The sequence below is a fragment of the Lytechinus variegatus genome, chromosome 8 (genome assembly GCF_018143015.1).
Source record: "Lytechinus variegatus isolate NC3 chromosome 8, Lvar_3.0, whole genome shotgun sequence".
Classification (NCBI taxonomy): domain Eukaryota; kingdom Metazoa; phylum Echinodermata; class Echinoidea; order Temnopleuroida; family Toxopneustidae; genus Lytechinus; species Lytechinus variegatus.
The window spans coordinates 40,292,075-40,312,508 of NC_054747.1; the positions used below are offsets into that span (position 1 = coordinate 40,292,075).

The following is a 20,434-nucleotide window of genomic DNA, read 5'->3' on the forward strand; positions in this document are numbered from 1 at the left end:
TATTCTCACCATTATATTATTACTATCGTTATAATTTATGCCTCCATCTGTATGCGAGGGGTTAGCCAAGTATACTACATTTTTAAGGCGTATACCGCAAAAATACATGAATTGGGATGGAATTGGTCTATAAGACAAACTGCCCCTTATTCTCACGTCCAGTTTAACTTATACCATGGTCTAAAAATTGACCTATAGCTGAACGCCAGTTTATTCTGCTCTTGGCGATTATTAAACTTAACTCGAGTTCGAAATACAAGCCACTGGGATCTGTCAAAACGGCTTATACCAGCTTGAATCAATATTGCTGAATCGCGTTTCAAATTTCCTTAAAAATTTTTGTTTAAAAAAATTATAATTATGCAAAATATGGACAACATTTGTTTTGAACTAAGTTATACAACGCTTTTCATTTAGCTAAGTTTATATGCCCCAAAAGGTTATATATTTCCTTAATTGGGACATAATAAAAATTTATTCCATTGCGCTGCCTCAATTCAACGGGGGGGGGGGGGGTGTCTTGGGAAATGTCATATTTAGACTGACTTAAGCGTTGTACTTTATTACTTTTATACATTCTAGTTGCTAGGTGAAGCGAAACGGTACAAAAAATTATCCGAGATCTATAAAACATCCACGGCTCAATCGTTCACCAAGATCAATTCTAATACTCAACGAACCCTAAACCAATTTTACGTCATTGTTCCCAAGAATGCTAATCAATATCTTTTTCTCGAACGCCAGTCGATGCGGTCTTGTTTCGTTGATTGTCCCGTGAACTCCCGTTACCCTGTGGCCCTGTCACACCATACCAGCGAAAACAGATTCCAATCCGATCGATAGTTTGTCATTGGATATAATGTAATAACTTTGGTTGGTCTGGAGTCGGATTTGTCGATGTGACTGCGGCTTGACGATCGACATCGGGTATGAATGAATGTTCTTTTACTGATCTACTAGAAAAAAAACCTTTTGCACTAATACCTCGGTCGCATTTGCTCTACGGCGGCCGTACGGCAAGTAAAAAACAGCCGTTAAAAATGTTTTGTAACAACTACATAATAGTGGGGTTTGAATAAAAATGAATAGGACGGTTTTTTCGACTCGCCCTACGGTCGCCGTAGAGCAAATGTGACCGAGGTATTAACGATCATGAAAGTTCACCTGTGTTGGTTGAAAATTTTGAATTTTTTTAACGTTTGCTCTCAACACAGGTGGAAGGAATATCGGAGAATTACCTCGGAATTTTCTGCTACTAACTGCAGTCTCCCATTCGAACTTGTTTATTACCTCCATCTATCGCTAAACTTCATGCTGCACCCTTTCATTTTATCGGAAAATGAATTCGAACTTTGAAAATCGATTTTCTCTGATTTATTGCCCCTCAAACAACAACAACAACACCAATCAAAACAGTCTGTGAACAACAGACAAAAGTAATGAGCAAAGAGTAAATGAATTCTTTTAAAAATTATTGATTCAATAATTTATTCAATTAAATGTGTTATACTTGATGGAGTGTATTTTAAGTGCCGAACGTTTGGAATTAAAATTTACTTTAACAATCTAATTCATTTAAGGTGTATATATACCCTTGACATTAGCTATCATAGACAATAAGGAGTTTTCACAACTACTACGCAGAACGTACATGAAAAACGTTGGTGTTAACCGGTGTACATAGAGGACCGCACCAGTTATTGTACACCGGTGCTAAATTGACAGTGTTAGTTCAACACCTGTATAGGTGTTATTACAACACCATTGGTAGTTACATTAACGCACTTTTGTGTTGTGTTCAATCTCTAGGGTGAAATTTTAACACCTCAGGGTGTGGTCCTGTATTAACACCAACTGGTGTCAGTTTTAACACCACATTTTTTAAAGTGTAGAGAATAATATTGTCGAAAGATCTTCATGAAAAAAGAAGTCTTCGTCGAAAATCAGTGAATCAAAACAGCATTGTCGTACGACAAACGACCGGAAGGTCGGGGGTTCAAACCTCGGCCGCGTCAGACCAAAGGACGTTAAACGATGGGAGCTGCTGCTACCCGGTTTGGCGTTCAACGATTAACGGGATAGAGCCTCGTCGATCTGCACAGCTGCTGCCGGGCACACGATCAATTGGGCAAAGCAAATTTTCGGAACATTTCATTTTCATGTCTATTTCGAACGATAAAATATGGATTTTCATTTACAATTTTTCGTCATCTCAGAATCCCAGGAAGATCTGCTGACCCAATTCGCCAATTTTCGACAAAGACCTCTGAGCTATTCATTGTCATTTGAAGGACAGTTTCAGTAGATTTAGTTTAGAATGTTGATGAATCCGTCCCCCATGTAATTACGGAACCTCGCTCATATCATCATCACCATGAGCACCATAGATTCAAGAATATCATCTTTCAATCCAATTATTCGACTGATCTTCTAGATAAAATTCAGATAAGATTAAGTTATATCTAAATTTAAAAATATTGATCCAGGTAAAAAAGACACAATCATATTGCGTCAGTTATTTGGCATGCTTTTTGATTTTCTCAGCTCAACTAAAGGACTTCCTCTTTTTGCCCATGTTCAGCCTCTGTCAGATATCATATTGGGCTATAATTTTATTTAGAAACGTTACTTAAAAGCGCTCAATATTCAGCGTAAGTACCCTAGCTAGTTCAATGTCAAGGAAGAAGAAGTAACTGATTGTTGGTAATTTGGACAAGCTCAAATCATCTTTGAACATACTTACTATTTGCTGAATGCAATTCTGTCATTTTTACATGTAATGAAAGATAAATGTGAAGTAAAACATAAAAGTAAAGTCACTGTTTGGAATAAGTGGTGTAAAATTACACTCTGTTTTCATTATCCAGAATTGATCTCGTAATTAGCTGCATAGTGATTCTGGAATGGTAAATTGCGGTAAAACCGTGATTCTTGTATTATGTTATTGATAAAAGGCATGCTATAAGCCCATGGTAAAAGTATACACTGTAAAAACTGTGGTGTTAAAACTGACACCATTTGGTGTTAATAGAGGACCGCACCCTGAGGCGTTAAAATTACACCCTAGAGATTAAACATAAAACTAAAGAGTGTAAATGTAACAACAAAAGGTGTTGTAATAACACCTATAGGTGTAACACTAACACCACTAGTTTAACATCGATGTAAAATAACTGGTGTGGTCCTCTATGTACACCGGTTAACACCACAGTTTTTGCTGTGCAATAATAGGTCACAGTTCATTTATTGACTGTAGATATCATATGATAAGACAATGGTAAAACCACGATTGCCTTGTTTGATTTGTACATGAAACTATGTCATGGGGAAAGGTGATCATGGTTTAAACCAGCGAACGTAGAGGGCGTCAACAATTTACATGAACACTGCAGGTGCCACCCGCGTTAAATATTTTCTATAGAAATTTTTATAGGAATGTCTATTTCTTCATGAAGAATATATTAGGACAAAAATAAAGAGTCAAATATTTACTATCGGTGGATAGGATATATATCTGGCAGTCCATATATGACCAGAAAAGGGTACCTAACCCGGACCATTTTAAAAATAAATCGGCATTTATGAAAACATCTGACAGGAACAAATTCTTAACCTGATAGGCCTACAGTAAAATAACTATAATTCTTCCGCCAGTCAAATAGTTCCAAAAGTTAAGTAGATTTCCCCTATATTGGAAAAGGAAGTTCATTTGTTGCCTTTAATAGAATCAGTGTTAGATGCACTTCAAAAACACCCAATGTTGGGTAGAAAGGAAAGATGCATGTTTACTTGGTATTTCAACGCAACATTGCGAAAAATTTACAAAATATTTGGTATCTCTCCCGGGGGGGGGGGGGGGGGGCCACTTCCATTCACGAGTGGATACCATGCGCGACCATGGGGTCTCGAAAAGCACCCTAAACACGTAATTTCCATTTTCTGAAAATGCACCCCTTAACAAGTATTGGCGTGTGAAAACCTACCCTTAACAAGTATTGGAAACAAAACGATACTCTTGGTAAATATTCCCAGAAATGAACCCCTAAACAAGTATAGGAATATTTTATTGTTGGGTCCTTCGGTCGTCGGCTTTACTTTATTTGGTTTAGTACGACCCACCGTCTACACCTCGCTCAAATCGGACTCTAAACACGAAGTTTTGGGGCAAAAAGGATATCCTTTATAAAACATTTTAATTTTGTTTTATCATCCCCACATATTCGACCCTAAGCACGTAATTTTCCTAGCGAAATAGATACCCTTTTTCATTATTTTTGTGTTTTTGACACCCTTATCACGTTACGTACGTAACGTGCCCTATCGTGAAAAAGACATCCTTTTTACGTGTTTTTTTGGTCGCGCATGGTATCCACTCGTCAATGTAAGTGCCCCCCCGGGGTATCTCTTTACCTAACCAACATGCATGTTCCCATTTTACCCAATATTGGGAAAACCTTTTTTTAGAGTGTGGATAATCATATTTATGCATACACCTTTGTCCATCGGCTGTATCAAAATACAAATTTGGGTTGGGTCGAATGAATATCTTTTGCGTTTCTGTTGTAGGCCTTATTAGGCTCGTGATATATCTGCACAGTGTTGACGCCCTCTACGTTCATTGGTACCAACATTAATGCTGGATAGAACTACAGAGTATCACACAGTGCAACACAGTGTGTTCACATAGTGGATTTTGTGAAGATATAATTCATAATATACTCTAATTAAAAGTGTGAAATAGGCCTAAAATTTCATACGGTTGACCAATAGGTCTACGTGAGTGTTCATGGTATGTGTTCATATAGTGGACTATGTGAAGATGTGATTCACACTTAAAATGGTTAAAATAAGATTTAACAGTGTGAAGGTGACTCTACAAAGTATTTTACAATGTAAACACACCGCTATGAATGTGACATTGTGTACTTTCTGGTGGTGTTATCTAAAAATAAGCAAACCATGTTTATATAGTTGTTAAATCAGAGTTTTGACAGGAGAACTAATATTTTATCAGATCAAAATTGTTCCAGATTGACACCTAAAACCTGAATTTTACAACGCTGCCATAAAATATAAACCGAAACGAAGCTCTGATAATAATTTGTAAATAGTACAAAACACGAACTGCAAAGAACCGACGGCTTGCATCAGCAGAGCTTCATTACCTCCATATTTGACATTACGATATTGGAAAATAAGTTAACACAAAGTTCATTTCAGTAAATAAATATAGTTGTATCTTCACAAAATCGATACTTTTATATACATTTAAGCAAACTGACATGAGTTAAAGCATAAATGATCTTGATGTTCGTTCAAACGTATGTATTGTATATGCTCCTAGTATACACAATTGGCGCTTCCGAGCTGCGCACAACTCGTAAAGGCTCCCCACTGCGCACTTTAGATTCCTTGGGCGGAATATAACTTGGCCACTGCAGTTCTCTGTCTTTGACGTTCCCATTCTTGTTTTTTCTCGAGTAGCTCTCTGCTATTTCAAGGGCAATACTGGCAACGGATCTAAAGCTGGATTGTCTGCTTGTTCTGCTTGTCCGATAACTGCTGTTGCTTCTCCTTGGAAACTGATCGCGAGAAAAGACAGGATTATCATATGTGAACGTACTACTTGCTAAAGAATGCGTGTCGTCATCTCGTAGTCTGTAGGATTTGCTCAAGGATGACATTATTTCACCTTCCGTGCGCGCGATATCGTAATACAAAGGTCTCTCCCTGCACGAGCCCAAATCCTGCGCTATGGAATCGCGCAGGTTTGACGATATATGCTGAGCTTGGTGTAGTTCTTTTGCGATACAGTTGCGCAGTTCTTCAAATTGGGACGATGTGCTGCCGACACTTCGAAGACTGTTCGCTCTTCTCCTGCGTATGCTTTGCACGCTTAAGCTCTCCCGTCGACCAGTTGTTGGAGGTATTAACGCAGATGAAGTCGATCGATCTAAAACATTTTTATCTTCCAAATCAACAACCGTCACTGCTTCTCCCTCCATTGAAATACCTTTCGTTGATGTTCCTTTGCTCTTTTTCGGCGACCTTTTCTTTTTCTTAACGGGACTGTTCTGTTGAGAGCCCCCGGACTCCTGGGCGTAATCTACTGGCTTCTCCGTGACGGACTTTTCGCTGACACTTGGCTCTGTACCAATCGATGTGGGATCTTCTTGGCTGGTGGCCGATGAGGAACCATCGAAATCACATCCACTGTCATGGCGGCCGTCACCATCGACAATAAGCTGGCAGAGTTTTTCCTTGGCAACCCCAACATGACTCTGAAGCAACTTGATGGTATCATCTTTCTGCGAATGAAAAATAAAATCGACAAATTGATAATGTTAGGCCAAGGATATATTTGTCATAGAACTTAATTCATAAGGTTAATTTATTAATTTGATCCCCCCAAAAAGGACACACTGTCCCTCAGAGTGGAACAAGACTATTATCGGTACACCGTGGACTATTTTTGCACTTGGAGCAGTGTGTATCAAATTTTAACATGGACCACAATGTGAACACACTGTGAACAATCACACTGTATAGCTGTCCACAGTATTGAATTCTAGCACTTTAAAAGTTGTATTCTGAAGTCGGGTTTAACTTAAACTCGGGTTTAAAGCTCTCGTTTTAGGTATGGATAGCCAATTGTTACATCAATCACTAACAGTAGAGATATCATATTTCAGCTCATTTCGCTCTCGAGTCATTCATAATTGTCTAGGAAGTATAAATAAATGATTGTCTTCACCATCGATGAATCAAGAAGGAGCATAGTAAACATAAGAAACATACAACTTAATAAAATTTTTGACACTTTTGGCTTAAAGGGGAATGAAACCTTTGGAACAGATATGCTTGTGTAGAAACAGAAAAATCAAAGAATAAGAATAAAGAAAGTTTGAGAAAAATCGGACAAATAATGAGAAAGTTATGAGCATTTGAATATTGCAATCACTCATATGCATTACATGCCCTCATGCAGACAGAACACATGATTTATGGATAGATGTGATAAAAGAGGCAATTCTAGTGAAATATAATATTAGACATGTTAGAGTAATGGGGAGAGTTGTTCACAAGTGACATCACACATCTTTGTCGCATTGCCAATTTGCTATCTCCATAGCATTATAGTGATCGCAATATTCAAATGCTCATAACTTTCTCATTATTTGTCCGATTTTTCTCAAACTTTCTTTGAACTGTTTCTTTGATTTTTCTGTTTTCACACAAGCTATTTTGTTCCAATGGTTTCATTCTCCTTTAACATAAAAATTTTAGCACAGAGTTAGACCATGGTCTAAGTTAGACCTGACTTTAGAATACGGGCTGATAGTGTGAATCACAATCTTCGCATAGGTCGCTATCTGAACACAGTGTGAACACCCAGTCACAGTGTATAGGTGTCCACAGTGTCGAACTGTGGCAGTTTAACAGTGTGGAGTACAGTACATCTTCACATAGATGACTATCGGGATACATTGGGTGATTTCAAGTTCAGTGTTGACCTTTTGGTGTTGGTGTTGGGTCAATTTTTACACGATTATAACACCAAACATAAAATGAGGATGGTCCCGAAAAGCGGGTCGAAAAGTCAGTCACTCGTTGTTGAGATGTCAATAATGTGATCTGGATCAGTTTTACAAGCTCTGAATAAGTTTTGGAGCTAGGGGAAGCAAGAAAAATGTCAACACTAACACCGAGGCCAACACTGAACTTGAAATCACCCGTTGTGTGCAGGTGTGACACAGTGCTTCTTGCGACCGACAGTGATAGTCTCGTAATGTTATAGATCAGATAACGTTTGATTATTATGTGTAACTATACAGCTTATATAAAATCATAATTATTGTGCTGCACTTCAGCCGGGAGGCAGTTTCATAAAGCTGTTCATAAGCTAAGAGCGACTTAAAAAACGACTGGTGATCCTTTCTTACGCACTAAACCGTCGCATTTTGTGTATACCATTTACCAAATCAAAGGATCACCAGTCTTTCTTAAAGTCGTTGTTATCTTACGAACAGCTTTATGAAACACCCACCAGGTGAGGTGAATGGGTACCCAGCAAGGTTAATTCCTTGAATCCGCTGAGCACTTGGACGCAGCTGGAGCTAAAGCTGGGGTTATAATAATAATTATACATAATGCGCCTCGGAATAGATAATTTCTAGATACATGTAGATAGCATTATATAAATGCTTAGTATTATTTTATTATTATTATTATCATTATCAAATTTATGATTATTAACAAACGGCTCTCACCTCGCCAAGCGATCGTTTTAAAGCTGCATTTTCCGCAGATAAGAGAAATAACTCCTCTTCTACTTGATTGAATGATTGACCGTGATTGGTTGCTATGTATGACGACGTAAGCGTCCTTGACAATGGCATTGTAGCATCCGGGTTGTCCTTCCAAGCAAGTATCTAGATACAAAGAGAGTATAATTCAAGAGATGGGTTACTTCTATACTAGTAGGCAAAGAGAGAGAGGAAAAGTTTGTTTGCCATAACCTGACGGACCCGAACCTGTCAGCTTTTATTAAAAAAAATAGAACCCCCGCCCCCAAAGGGGGAGCAGAAAGATCCCAATCTTTTATTTTCATCCTTTTTTCCAACAAAAACATCATCTATACCTTAAGTGGACACTGGTTTCTGGTCGAATGCGCATTAACAATGACACGTTATTTTACATACTTAAAAAAATTGGGATAATATGAAAAAAAACCTCACCCATATATCATTCATTCATATTATCATCAATGTCCGCTTTGATTTGTAACCTACCTTTGGAAGATGAACCAAGACCAGGACTTCTGTCGTACAGATAAGCAAGACCAAGGCCAGACAAGAGTACCACACGTTGGGCCACCGCCACATCGTCGACGAAAGAGCCGTCGTCATGGAAACCAGGACGACACAGGTATACACAGAGATGATGATGCACCTTGCATCGTTCATGGCGCTGAGGGCGACATTCCTAGTTGCCCATGAAAGATGTGTGCCGTAGAGTAGAATGATACACTTATACACGTAGATGACAAGCAGCCAGATTTCCTGATAGTGGGAGTGGCAGACGTAGACCGCACCCCTCCATGTGGGTGTGGTTTGTGGCGTTGTCAAGGGATTTTCAGTTGATTGAGTTGTTTCTTTCTACAGAGGATGATAACAGCAGGAATGTCATACAAAATTTTTCATCTTTTCAAAAATTGTAATAGAGTATTGAATTGTGCAAGGCGAGCACCCAAAATAATTTGAAAATGTTCAATTTCTATGACGTCCTTATCACAAACTTGACGTTGGAGTCCTTTTCGATGAAATATTAAATACACGTAATTGGTATTAAACAATTACTTAACTGGTGAAGGTATATGGATATAATTTTTAGATCATCACTCTCATATATACACAAAATTATGTTCAAATACTGAATGCAAACGAGATCAATATCATCCAATCCCTGTATGAAATTAACAACTTCTAAAGCTGGAAATAAATCAGAGTAAGGAGGCCACCAGATCAGTTTAATTCCCTCTCAAAGTTATGATATCTTCATACAAATAGTAACATTATAACTGGGCATTATTAGATATACTGCCTATCTGCATGTTTGTTATCTAAGGTAGATGTGAAGTATAATAACAAAAGAAAAAAAAGCCGCATTTCTGAAATGACCTTGGGCATCGCTCTCCGCAAACGTCTGCAAACACTGCAATCTGCATTTATTTATTTATTCATCAATACTTCGAGTTGGTCTCAATTCATAACCTGAATGCCTACCTGTGACGTCACCGGAAGTACTTGCACCTGGCATTGTGGGGGATCGAAGATCAGCCATATTGCCATGATAAGAGAATCGACGAGAAGTAAACAAGCTATTATTCCAATCAGTTTATTATCTCGTATCACCTGCAAGGGTATTCAAGAAAAATCAAGAAAAGGGGTTTGCTCTATTTTAGAAGGTCAAGTCTTAACTTGAAGTTGAAAGCAAAAATGCTCAATGATTTGCGTATTTGTTCAAGATACAAAACTCACACCTGCTCGAGACGTTTAACGTCTTCACTCTAAAAAATAAAATGTTAAATCAACATTTAAAAAGTTGGAGAGGTGACAACCTTTTTCAAAATGTCTTATCCAACCTTGTATTTTAATTTTGTTCGAACCATTTAAAGTGTAATTGCAACTTTTATGAAAGTTTTTTACACCTCCATATACTCCTTTTAAATGTTGATTTAACACTTTATTTTCAGAGTGTGTTCTAACTGAGTTAAGTACACTGCAAAACAAGGCTATGATGTTAACACAACAGTCCAAGATGTGTGAGAGGACCGCACTAACAATTTTATGCCAGTGTTAAAATTAGGGAGCGTTTCATCAACAGTTTTGTCCGACAAGTGGAAGGATCTGACAACTTTCCTTGAATCTGATTGGTTAAAAAATACTGTTACTATGGCGACTGTCGGATAAAACGTCCGACAAGTACTTTCATGAAACGCTCCCCTTGTGTCATTGCATAGAGGGAGAGAGAGGGGGGGGGTACATTTTACTACTTCCTTGGGCGTAGTCTTATAAAAAGAAAAAGAAAGGGTGGTGGATCTACGGGGGGGGGGGTTACGACGCAGAATGTAGCGGCTAAGGAAAGAAGAAGACACTAAAACGCCAAATACTTGGTCAAATCGCACTTTCAGCAAAAAGCCAATTCCGCTACATGAATTTTAAGCTACAATATATTAATGTCTCTCGAATAGAGTCTCATTTCATCTTACCATCCGTTTTGCACCAGTGTGTCCGAATATTCTATAAACTCGCCAAGACTTGGTGAAGAGAGACCCGTAGACTAACGTGAAACCGCATATGAGCAAGAACAAACGCGTCTGAAAATTAAGACAAACATAAAAGCATAAATGCAAAGAATGGTCAGTCACATCATGGAGCTAGCTCCATGGTCACACCAACGAAACTGACTTTACACCGATCGATTTGTTGGAAAAACGTGGTAATAATAATAAAAAGCCAATTTTAAAAAGCGCTTTTCCCAGAATGGCCCAAAGCGCTTTGCATCATATTACCCCGGTCATTGGATTCATTTCGATCCCGCACGAAAAGTGCACAATTTCCACTCCCGGGGAGCATTCCTTGCATTCATTGCAGCCTCATTATGGCGCTGGCAAATTCAAACATACAATATCTTTCGCATCCTACCGGGTACCCATTTAGCACCTTGGTCGAGAGTGGCAAAGTTTGGATTAACGTCTTGCCAAAGGACGCTAGACCGCGGTGGGATTCGAACACACGACCCTCTGTTTACAAGGCGAGAGTCAGAACCACTACAACACGGCTCTGGGATGAATGTGGCAAATTTGGAGACACAGACAGGCATTTCTTACCGAAGTACCGAGTTCTTAATAGAAAAGTAATCAAAAGTTTTTGTCAAAACTAGTTTAATGTTATAATCCTAGAAATCGTGTCGTATGTCTGAGCTTTAAGGACTTAATATAATTCCATAACGTGAGTATAAATAAAGTAAAATCATGTTTAAGATCCCTACTGGGAGAAAGTTTGTAAAGTGCATAATATACCTTGCAGAGTGCTGTTAAGGTTTCTAGTGATGACGTATTACTGTCGATTCCAAGGAGGATCACGCATGCGTAGATGAGAATGGTACCAAGCACAATCAGTATGTTCAAATTAGGGCTTGACATTTTTATTAACCTATTGGAAAATAAAGAAATGAATCACATCAATAATTGAAATGGTTGTCTCTATTACACTGACCATGCTGACGTACAGATTTGCTGGAAATAACAGTGTGTTCCACAGTGTATTAACGGTGTGCTCACAGTGTGTTCAACGTGTGTTCACAGTGTGTTAAGATTGTGTTCTGTGTGTGTTCAGAGCATAAACACACACTCTTCAAAGTGTGTTCACAGTATGTTCTCAGCGTGTTCCCAGTGTGTTTAAAGTGTGTTCAGAGTGTGCTCTGTGTGTGTGCTGTGTGTGTTCAACGTGTGCTCACAGTGTGTTCACAGTGTGTTGGGAGTGTATTCACAGTGTATTTACAGTATGTTGAGAGTGTGTTCACAGTGTATTCAGTGTGTGTTCTGTGAGTGCTCAGTGTGTTTAATGTGTGTTCACTGTTTATTCAGTGTATTCACTGTGTTCACAGTTCGATCATAGTATGTTCACAGTATGTTCAAAGGGTGTTAAGTGTGGAATCACCTTCACACCGTCAAATGTGAGATGTAAGAAATGTTCATTACAATGACACACCTTGTTAACGCACTGAACATTATCAGGCCTACTGTACAAGTTTCCATAGCGTTTCATTTTGAACAATAACATTAAAATCAGTAAAGTTATTTAAGATTATTCTTATTATGCTCCAGCCAGAGTCACACGAACAAAACAGACTCATGTCTGACACATTATCTGGATGACACCTCAAGAAACGTCATAGCTTCCATCAGTCTGGAGTCGAATTCGTATAAAATGTATCTTGTAATTGTGAATAATTATTAACTTCTTATCTTCGCATCTGCTTGTATTAAGCACAACAATGGCAATGTGAGTCTTAAGTTCATCGGCATCGTGGTGCCATATTTAAACCCTATCAGATACGACTTTTATGCATTTGTTTAAGATACGATAATCATGTTCGATTATTTTCTTTTCAAATAAATTATCGTGGAAATAATCTTGAGGCTACCTTACCTACTATATCTGATACTAAAGAGTGAAAATAGCAACGACATCATTGTATTAGATATAGTGCATTAAATAACTCATCAGACACTATTTTTAGAGCCTTTCAGAGTCATGTTAATGATATTCGACTTTTTTTCAAATCAATTATCGTTAGACTTGCATGAGGCCACCGTTGATTATGATTTGCGATAACTCATATTGAATACTTGAAGGAAAATGAAACCTTTGGAACAAGATAGCTTGTGTAAAAACAGAAAAATCAAAGAAAGAGATCAACGAAAGTTTTAGAAAAATTGATTTCCATAGCATTAGTGATTGCAATATTCAAATGCTCACAGATTTCTCATGTTTTGTCTGATTTTTCTCAAACTTTCTCCGATCTTATTCTTTATTTTTTTCTTTCCACACAAGCCCACTTTTTCCAAGTGTTTCATTCCCCTTTAACACAAATATGAAAATATGATTCTTGAATCAATATAGATATAGAGGTACGATTTCGCATATCTTTATTAAGATCATGACAATCAGTTCTATTTTTTTTTAAATGAATTATCGTGGAAATAAACTTGAGGCCACCTTACCTGTGATTTCGATATCTGATATTGAAGACGAGAAACACGGTAGATAGCACCAGACCGAACAATGTCAATACACAGACACATCCAAAGAGCACCGGGGAGATGGTCCGAAATCGATAAGATGTCTCATCGTGGACCCCATCCATCATTCCATCCTCCTCCGTTTCCATGGCAACGGTGGGCGCTGTTGTGATGAAGTGAAGGGTTGGGGATGTCGATGTCCCGTTGCTATGCGAAATGTTGGCGCTCATTTCCTGATGGAGATATGAAGATGCGCAGAAATGAATACATTGTATTGCCATTGTCCGTGAACATAATGATTACATTGAATGAGATCGAAAGTCGTGTGGATAACGTTTTAAGCTAGAGGGATTGTATTCCAATTCAAAATGAGAAAAGAATGTCTTTTGTCGTCCTGTATTCCTTTATTGAGAGGAGGTATAAGAATGATATGTTTTCAATCAGATGATATATACAACAAAAACATATACGGCATGGACATATCCCTCCTGCAACATGTAGAAAGAACACTGTCCCACAGTGTGAAATTGCTCCACACTAAGAAGATTTTTACAGTGTTAATTAGACAGTCCCTATTGTATACACACTGTGACCACACGCTGTTTTGGTCCACAATGTGAAATTATCGCCACACTGTTCAATTTGAAAAGGTGTAAAAGAGGAAATCACATCTGCACATAGTCCTCTTTGTGAACACACTGTGATCGTTTTTACACTGATGTGTTCACAGTGTAAAATATTGTAAACGTCTTCACACTGTTCAATTTGAGCATCTTAAGTGTGAAATCGCCCAATCACATGTCAGATTAAGTGCCCACACCATCGAGTTGTCCGCAGTACACAGCAAAAGTGTGGTGTCAACCGGTGTACATAGAGGACCACACCAGTTATTTTACACCGGTGTTAAATTGTGGTGTTAGTTTTACACCTATAGGTGTTATTACAACACCTTTTGTTGTTACATTTACACCCTTTGGTGTTATGTTTAATCTCTAGGGTGTACTTTTAACACCTCAGGGTGTGGTCCTCTATTAACACCAATTGGTGTCAGTTTTAACACCGCAGTTTTTACAGTGTATGAAGTTGTCTTCATCATATCAATTAAGTGCATTTTAAGAATGTGAATCACAATTACACACTGTCCATGGTGTAAACCTACTGTGAGCACTCACACTGTCCACAGTGTTAATCACAATACACATACGTGAACACACTGTGCACATATACTACGTGGCATTTAATTACCAACAGGGATATAGCCATGTTTTCAATTACCTTTCTCATCCACCGAGTCACACTCCACAATCTTACAAATTTGCTCGCTTAATGTCCTATACCTTTTACGACAACTCGACAAATCAGTTACACTTCGTAATTCCGAAACACGTAAATTGCCTATATATACCTCGGTGTTCATTAATCCGAAAACGTAAAAGGGTTCGTTAATCCGAACATTTGTGGCGTTATTCCGATCGAAGGTTCGATAATCCGAAAACGAAATAAGGTTCGATGTTCCGAAGGTTCGTTAAATCCGAAAACGAAATAAAGTTCGTTGTTCCAAAGGTTCGTTATTCCGAAAACGAAATTAGATTCGTTAATCATTTCGTTTTCGGACTAACGAACCTTCGGAATTACGAACCTCATTTCTTTTTCGGATTAAAGAACCTTCGGAAATACGAACCTCATTTCGTTTTCGGACTAACGAACCTTCGGATATACGAACCTTGGGAATATCCGAACCTTCATAATAACGAAGCTTCGGAATTACGAAAGTATGTGGACAAAATCAACCAAGACATCTTGAACGATGCGAGTCTTTCCTTAACTTTCTGCAGAATCAGTTATAAAATGAATCTTTACATACCGCCGTCAAATCACCACCATCTTATTCCTTACACAGTATATTGGTTTATGATGGATGCTCTAAATACATTAAATACACCTCTTATATTTTCAAAGCATTCCATGCGAGAAGTGACGTCACAGCCTTATTCTCATTTGAAAGAAAGGGGCGGGTCACGACCTAATCATGTACTTTAGCACAATGCATCGTATACCAGTCGATCGCTGGTGGAAAACTCTCTTTAAACGGTTTATATTACAGGCACACCATCGAAACCAACTCCAGACCGATCAAAGCTACTACATTATGTTGAATGCCATACCATCCGATAGTTAGGAGTCGGTATCGTTTGTGTAACTGGGGCATTACAATACAACACAGCCGTCTCTTCATCATTGATTTTACAATTAGACATCATTTCGTCACATCGAATGGTCCTCCTCATCTCTCGGAATCCCTTTGACTCCTGCCGACACGATCATTATCTAACATAATACAGATCAATTCTACATTTGCCCTTGCATATTTGAGGCTACCATAATTTAGGAATTAGAACAAGGAAAACCCCCTTTATGATGGTATTTGTAAAGATTACAAGGAAATTTAAGATTAATTGGGCTTATATCTTATAAATTGGAGAGATAAGCGTATAATGTATATTCTATTGTGAACAACCTGTCTTGGAGCTGTAGAGGTTTAATACTGGCATGTAATTATTGGCCTTTATACCCCATATGTTATTTAGGTTCGTACTATGGAGACTTACAATATTGATATCAGGTGACTTTTCTTGTTCTACGATATTGATAACCGGTGTCTTTTATACTAGAAATTAATCAAAGTAACATGCTACGTCGTGACGCCCTCGGATTTGTTTTTAAATTAACTCATTACCATGATTACGTTGTTTAAAATACAAATGAACATACCGCAATGGGTTGGTAGGCAATTCCAGTTCGCTCTGCAATGATTGAGTCAATGAAAAGGTTAACTTACTTTATTTTTTTTTTATAAAATTCAAGAGACAGTAAAGATGATAATTCTATTGCAATAAGGATACTAACCTTTTTTTAAATCTTAATGTTATCATTTCTCTCAAATTAATGCCAACGGAGGGGTCTAAACAAGGTCGTCAAGGTTCTTGTGGTAGTACCCAGTACCTCTTTTTTCAAAAGATTTTAATACTTACTATACGCTTATAATCATGTATTCCTTGTTGACATAAATCCTAAATTATACACGTTAAGAACATTTCAAGGCCCTAAAAAATTGTCAACTTTTTATCTTAATAAAAAGATAAAGGGGAGGGGGGGGGGCTAAACAAGGTCGTTAAGGTTCTTGTGGTAGTGCCCAGTACCTCTTAAAAAAAATCAATATTTACTCTACACCTACAATCATAATAATACATATATATTCCTTGTTAACATAAATCATAAATTATACACGTTAAGAACATTTCAAGAACTTAAAAATTGTTCTTTATCTTTATCTAAAGAAAATACAATCACGACCAAAATTGACACAACCGTAAGCTTTGCCTTTCCAAATTCAAGCCCCATATTAATTGAGACCTTCTTATTCAACATGGATTGGGTACGTATAATTACAAGCAAATTGATTTGCAGCATCTTTTCCCGAGAGCGTTGATAAAAGGGATCTGTTACATAAGTCCCAGGCGTATAACGTATAATTGTATCAATCGCTGCTGGGAATAATGTGTAATTATGTTTAATATGGGCCCAACGTTAATCACCCCACTGACAAAGGGATAAACTTGGTGAGGGGTCAATAGTTTGACCCAACTAACGGTAATTGATGAGGGGTTAACAATGACCCTTAAAACTTGACTTATTGATTAGGGTCATCTACTAAGGGGATTAACGGGACTTTTGGGAATTAAGGGATTAACGGGACTTTGGGATAGTGTAAGCCAAACTTCAAATTGTTATGCTAATTTGCGGACACGCATTCACAATTACGGGATTACACAGGTCTGCTCTCGTGAATATAGTAATTGTGATGTCACGAGTTATTGGACCTCAAGTGCCGCCATACTAAAACAAGCTGACTTGAAGCATCATCTGGTTGAATAACTGACGTACGTGTATTAGCTTTTTGAATAGGTATACGCCACTCGTGTACTGATGGAAAAAGTATATACCAGTACGTAGGAGTTTTGAAGGGGAGGGGGGGGGGTTCAAGCTGAACGAAATGCTGACAACCCCACAAACAGGTCTTCACCACAAATTTTAGGTCGTTTCCTACCCCCGCAAATAAATATCAAAACAAAAAAGAAACAAAAAGTCTTTTTTTTGTATCAAAAAACTTAACCAGTATTAATTGTGACAATTAACCACAATGATACAATGCATTCTTGGAAACATTTGAAGAAAAAACTAGTCAGAAAATAGTAAGTGGGTTCATTGAGTTGACTATTTGTTATAAACTACTAAAAATTTTGAATTTGATTGGCTTAGGGCAAGACTGTCGGGGAAAAACGCTAACAAGATGCCCCATGAACATTGCCCTTGAATTGCGATCGCTAGACATGAAAAAAACCAAAGAATAGCTCAGTGTTTTGCACTCAATTTTATTATCTAAATGCAGGTTCATGATCTAAATGCAGCACACTTCGGAGCTGTAACTGGCAAGTATGAAAGCACTAGTATATGAAATATATTTCATAAATATTGAGTATTACTTTGGAGAAAAGATAAAAAAAGAAATATATTTGCGCTGACAATTAGTGGAGGAGGAGGGTGATGATAATGATGATGATGACGAAGATAATGACGACGATGATGATGGCAAAGATGATAATCATCATGATAGTCATAATAAAAATATTGATAATCGTGATGAAATATTTTCCAACATGAAGGTATTCAGAATATCAATTTATAAATCAATCGAATTATAAAGAAATAAATGAAAATTGACGAATCAAATAATATATGCATGAATAAACAATATGGAGAAAGGGGTAATATTAATGCATATATTTGTCTAAATGATTCCAAATCAATTCCAATGAAAAGTAAATATATGACGTCCATGCTTACGATTCTGTATTTCCATGTTACAACAAAAAAATACAAAAATGATGAAAAGGTAAAGAAACGTTTACCTTTTTCTTTTCTTTTGACAGTAATGAATTCCTTTTTTTTCATTAGTTAGACTGCCCACCAACGAACTTTAAACATCCGTATATATCTCTCCAAAAGTATTAGTAATAATGATAATGATAATGACAATGATAATGATAATGATAATAATAATATTAACAATAATAACAACAACAATAATAATAATAACAACAACAACAATACTAATACTACTACTACTAATAATAATGATAATAATAACAATAAGATAATAAGAATAATGATAGTAATAATAAATAATGATAATTGGTTATATTACAGGGTAAATTTTTGCTACCAGATTTGCTACAACATCCTAACCAACGAACGAAAATACAAGAGAGATTCAACACTCACTCGTTGAGTTCCTTGATCAGAGTGCTACTAAATCAGGGCAGCTCAGAAACTACGATCATGAGTATTATGCAAATTTCCATGGAAACAGTTTGCCGGAAAAATAAGGGAATTCGATTCCCCCTGCTCAGATAGGACGATATCTAGAGTAGATTTGGATGTATCCGACCAAAGTCACCTAACCCATTACAGGAAGTAAACACTATTCAACCGTAGGCAATTTCAGGACGTCCAGTGTTATTCCAAAGAGATCAACTCAAAAGTGTTTACATCATGAGAAACATCTGCGTGTTCACTTCTAAACGTCAGTCCAAATCAAAGCGACGTTCAAATAAATAAAAGATGAAAATCGTGGAAATTCGAAGTGATCCGTTGTCAAAATATCAAGCTTCGTTTTTTGTTTGTCCCAAATATGTCAATCATGATCAACGTAACATCCCAATGGTACAATCAAAATTTAAAATCGTAGAAAATCCTAGCGAAGCGTGGATGAAATCCCCAGCTTCGTTTGTCCCGCGTTCAAAGAAAGAAGGGGCATCATTTGAATTACTGGAATCACATTCTTAAGAGTAAAGCCCCCGACACCTGCAAGGGTCTATGTTTTTTCGATGTTTCTTCTGAATTTGCACGGTTGAGCTCGCAGTTATTGAGTCTTAACTATCTGACGAATGAAGATCGCCTGACCACAAGTACCCCTAGTGAACCCGAAAGACAATGCTAATGAGAGGTATCGCTTACTGAGGGGCAGCCAACATATTAGCAGACGACTTGGCATGATATAGTGATCGATAGCTAGACAAAGAAGGGAAAAGTGATATCGATTTGTAATCGCTTGGTTCACGCTGCGTGCACCACCGTGAATGCGTCGTATTTTACCAGCATTGACCAGTGAGTAGGGTATTAAAAATCGAGCTGAGGTAGTGAGGTTGTAAGAGGAGGGGATGGGGGGGGGGGAGGGTAAATAGAAATATAATTGGCGGGAAACAAAAAAGAGTGAAAATTAAAATGGTTGGTTAGACCAAAAAAAAAACCAAAAGAAATGCGGGAAAATTATATTACAAATCATGTACTTCAAATATGAGCCATTTATAGACAGTTTACTAAATATTCTTTTTTAGTCATCATCATCATCACCATCATCCTCACCATCATCATCATCATCGTCAAAATCATTACCATCATCATTATCATCATCATTATCATCATCATCATTATCATCGTCATCATCATCGTCAAAATCATTACAGAGGGTCGTGGGTTCGAATCCTAACCATGGCGTGTTTTCCTTCAGCAATAAATTTATCCGTAATGTGCTGCACTCGACCCAGGTGAGGTGAATGGGTACCCGGCAGGATCAATTCCTTGCATGCACTGAGCGCTGGTGATGGCAGCTCGAGCTAAAGCCGGGGTAATAACAGGCAAAAGGCGCTTTATAAATACCGCTATTATTATTACCATCATCATCATTACCATTATCATCATCATCACCATCACTTCCATCATATCACCACCACCATGTAGTACCACCATCACCACAATCATAACCATGATTATTTTCATCAATAATCATCACCTTCACATCAAAATCATTCTGATAATCCTGAAAAAGTTTTATTCATATATCTATCTATCTATCTACCTATCTATCTATCTATCTATCTCTCTCTCTCTCTCTCTTTATCTATCTATCTATCTATCTATTTATCTATCTATCTATCTATCTATCTATCTCTCTCTCTCTCTCTCTCCCCCTCTCTCTCTCTCTCTATCTATCTATCCATCCAT

At 37.5% G+C, this 20,434-nt stretch overlaps 1 protein-coding gene across 5 annotated transcripts in view; it reads right to left on the reverse strand.

Moving 5' to 3' along the window:
* Nucleotides 1-5,185: 5,185 nt before the first annotated feature.
* LOC121420496 (gamma-aminobutyric acid type B receptor subunit 2-like) overlaps nt 5,186-20,434 on the reverse strand; it is a 49,035-nt gene continuing 33,786 nt past the window's right edge. For 2 of the 5 annotated variants that reach the window (XM_041615155.1, XM_041615154.1), the window contains exons 3-9: nt 13,292-13,542; nt 11,585-11,717; nt 10,772-10,879; nt 9,786-9,914; nt 8,793-9,158; nt 8,271-8,432; nt 5,186-6,308 (exon numbers count right to left, since the gene is read on the reverse strand). In XM_041615155.1, the coding sequence (XP_041471089.1) occupies nt 5,316-6,308; nt 8,271-8,432; nt 8,793-9,158; nt 9,786-9,914; nt 10,772-10,879; nt 11,585-11,717; nt 13,292-13,539 (2,139 nt within the window). In that variant the 5' untranslated portion in view covers nt 13,540-13,542 and the 3' untranslated portion in view covers nt 5,186-5,315. Of the gene's footprint in view, nt 6,309-8,270; nt 8,433-8,792; nt 9,159-9,785; nt 9,915-10,771; nt 10,880-11,584; nt 11,718-13,291; nt 13,543-15,173; nt 15,230-16,081; nt 16,114-18,652; nt 19,398-20,434 lie in introns of those variants that run through there. The other 3 variants (XM_041615158.1, XM_041615156.1, XM_041615157.1) reach the window with 3 other exon arrangements.